Source organism: Arachis duranensis, chromosome 7, assembly GCF_000817695.3.
Source record: "Arachis duranensis cultivar V14167 chromosome 7, aradu.V14167.gnm2.J7QH, whole genome shotgun sequence".
Classification (NCBI taxonomy): domain Eukaryota; kingdom Viridiplantae; phylum Streptophyta; class Magnoliopsida; order Fabales; family Fabaceae; genus Arachis; species Arachis duranensis.
In genome coordinates, this window is record NC_029778.3 from 60,215,106 (window position 1) to 60,218,217 (window position 3,112).

At 35.6% G+C, this 3,112-nt stretch overlaps 1 protein-coding gene across 1 annotated transcript; it reads left to right on the forward strand.

Moving 5' to 3' along the window:
* Positions 1-1,141: 1,141 nt before the first annotated feature.
* Positions 1,142-2,320, forward strand: LOC107459182 (RING-H2 finger protein ATL11). Its single transcript, XM_016077398.3, has one exon. It carries the CDS (start codon positions 1,142-1,144, stop codon positions 2,318-2,320), a length of 1,179 nt encoding a protein of 392 aa, XP_015932884.1.
* Positions 2,321-3,112: the final 792 nt, after the last annotated feature.

Sequence of the window (3,112 nt, forward strand, 5' to 3'; positions counted from 1 at the left end):
AATAAATGAAATACACAAAAAAAATTGAAATATATAAAAATACACAAAAATTAAAATATATGTAAATATAATGTACACTCTAAAATTTTTTTATTAATGTTAGATATATGCTAAAATTATCCATTATAATATAAAATATATATTGAAATATAAAATATACATTAAAAATAAATTAAATAATGTATATTTATACATAAATAAATATTTGACTAATTTTAATTACTGTTCTAGCAAATGTACTTTTTTCGAGTTATATATCGGCCTCGCATCACGGCCTCACGTCAATTCTAAGGCGCCTTACGGCTTAAACCAAACTGGAAGTATTCTCGTGAACTCAGACTCGAACGTGATACCTGCAAAAAAGATTTTAACGCTTAAATCAGTAAAAAGAATCACTTAAAAAATAGAAGCGAGTATATGATCGGAGTATTGTTTTATCGTGTGTTGTTGTGGGATGAATTTCTTGTGTGTTATATCGTCGGTACCGTGCTTGATTTATAGCCCGGTGAGTGTTGAAGTAGTAGTTGATTTTATCCGAGATCTTCGTGATCGATCTCGTAGCGAGATTATAGGGAGTGTTCCGTTAAGAGAGAACCGTTTTTATAATAAATCGTGTCGAAATATAACTCGATTTTATCCGTAAAATGCGGTACAATGTAATTATTAATTTTATATACAAATACTATTTTATTTTTTTATAGACAAAAATGTCATATCGATAGTAGATTTTGGAAATCTAACGTGTATATTTGTCTATGAAAAATAATTTTTAAAATATATTTTAATATTTAAAAATTTTAATACATATTTTTCTCAAACCCTTTCATGGGTAACTTTATTCATTTAGAAAAACTTTAAACGAAACTTCTCACTCTATTTAAAAAAAATGTATACTCCTCAACGTCACATTTTCTCCCAATAATTTCTCTTCAACTTCATCAAGGGATAAAAAAGCAAACATAACAAAAACCCACAAAATGAAATATAAGTCGGTGCCCTTTGTAAGCGCTAATGATACCGTAGTTCATATTTAGCTTTTAAGTTTTAACTCCCCCGTTAGAATGAGTAGTTCACTTCCATGCACACATCTTCAATGACCCACAATAAATACTAAGAAATATCGTTCAAAACGACAACAATAATGACCCAAAACGGCAGTCTTGTCGAACACTACTACATGATCAGTTTCCTCCTCTTTGCCCTTCTCATGCAGAAGCCGCCAGAAGCAACATCTCAGCTGATAACTGCCGCAAAAACCCCAACATATTTGTCTCAAACATCCCCAATAGGACCACCCAACAAAAATTCCATGGTGGCCATCATGATCATCATCGTCTTTATGTTCCTCCTCTCAGCCTTCATCTCGCTCTACTCGCGCCACTGCACCCGTCGCCCAGCCCGCGTACAGTCTCGCAGGCTGAATATCGCCATGGTAGCGGACGAACTTAACGATCGCCGATCCCACAGTGAGTGTGTTGGCCTCAGCCAAGAGACAATCGAAACATTCCCTACTTGTCTCTACTCCTCCGTGAAGGGCCACAAGATCGGCACGTGCGCATTGGCATGCGCGGTGTGCATAAGCGAGTTCGAGGACCAAGAGACCCTTCGCTTGATCCCCAAATGCAGCCACGTGTTTCACCCAACCTGCATCGACGCCTGGCTGGCATCTCACTCCACGTGTCCCGTTTGCCGCGCCGACCTCGATCCAACGCAAAACGACGTCCATTCATCTTCCATATTCTCAATTCACATTCCTGATGATGACGTCATCACCGAAATGGAGGAGCAGGGCCAAAGCAACGAACAAGAGGACGCTGCTGCTGATGTTAGGGGCAGGGATCAAAACGACGTCGTCGAACCGTTTTCATCGAAAGGTGATTTGCTACGTAGAAGCCGTACGGTGAACGATGTTATGACAGGCCAAACCCTGCGTTCTTTATTGTTTCCGCGGTCTAACTCGGCCGGAACATCCTTAACCAGGGTTCAGACCGGTGATAAGGATTTTGAAAGGTTTACTCTGAGGTTACCGAGTGGGGTTCGAAGCGAGGTTTTCATGAACTCGAGATTGAAGCGTGCAAAGACTTGTGTGGGATTAGTGAGAATGAGTAGTGGGACAAAGGGGTATAGGACAGGAAGCGTTGGCAACTGCCGCGGCGATTACGAGCGGTGGCGGTTTACTTTGACGCCGCCGTTTTTGACCAAGAATTGGAGTCGGTTAGGGAGAAGATCTGCATCCGCTCAGTGTTTAGGGGTGGAGGTGGATAATAATAATGTTGGTGAGCGACCTTCTGATCTCTTGTTCCCTCCATCGACAGCTTAATCATGTATTACATACAATGTTATTAGTTGAACTTACTATTTTAATTAGTACATGAAAATGAAACATGAACGCTCAAAGGATACATGAGCTAGCTAGGTTCGGTGTAGAACTTTGAATATTTGTACATAAAAATTTGGACATTTAACAAGGAGAACTTGTGAAGAAAGTAAGAAACATAAAAGCTATACCTATAGTCCGATCCCCGGCAACTACTACCATAGGTCCATAGACCATAGCTAGTAACACTGATTTTTATTTATTTATTTATTTTTTAAATTTGATTTCTATATACTAATTCCTACTTGTTACCTTTAAAGCTGTTGTACAGGTGTACTACGCCGTCCCTCTGTACATGAATATCTATTACATACACTAATTTTAAGGGGTTTTTTTACTTATATAAAACAAAGAAAATTTAAAATGATCAAACTCTCTTAAATCAGTTTTTGCTATATAAATATTTTTTTATATTATATAAATCGTTTTAAAATTTTATGGTTTAGATAAACTAACAAAATATTACAGATTGAGACGATTTATATTTGAACTTACTAATTTAAAATTGCATAAATTATTGCGCGTATTGTGTTTTATAGTCATTTATGTAAGATCTAAAATTTTTGAAAAATTTTATTATGAGTCTATTTTAATTTATTTATTCATTTAAGACTTTGGTTTCAAAAATTATTTTGATAAAGTTAATTAAATTAAATTTTGATAATTAAATTAAAATTTTTATCTAATTTTATAATTATTAGATAATTTTTATATTTAAATTATAAAATTTAGTAA

What these genes read in the sequence shown, in the direction of transcription:
- LOC107459182 (XM_016077398.3), top strand. Translation starts at nt 1,142, where the DNA reads ATGACCCAAAACGGCAGTCTTGTCGAACACTACTACATGATCAGTTTC.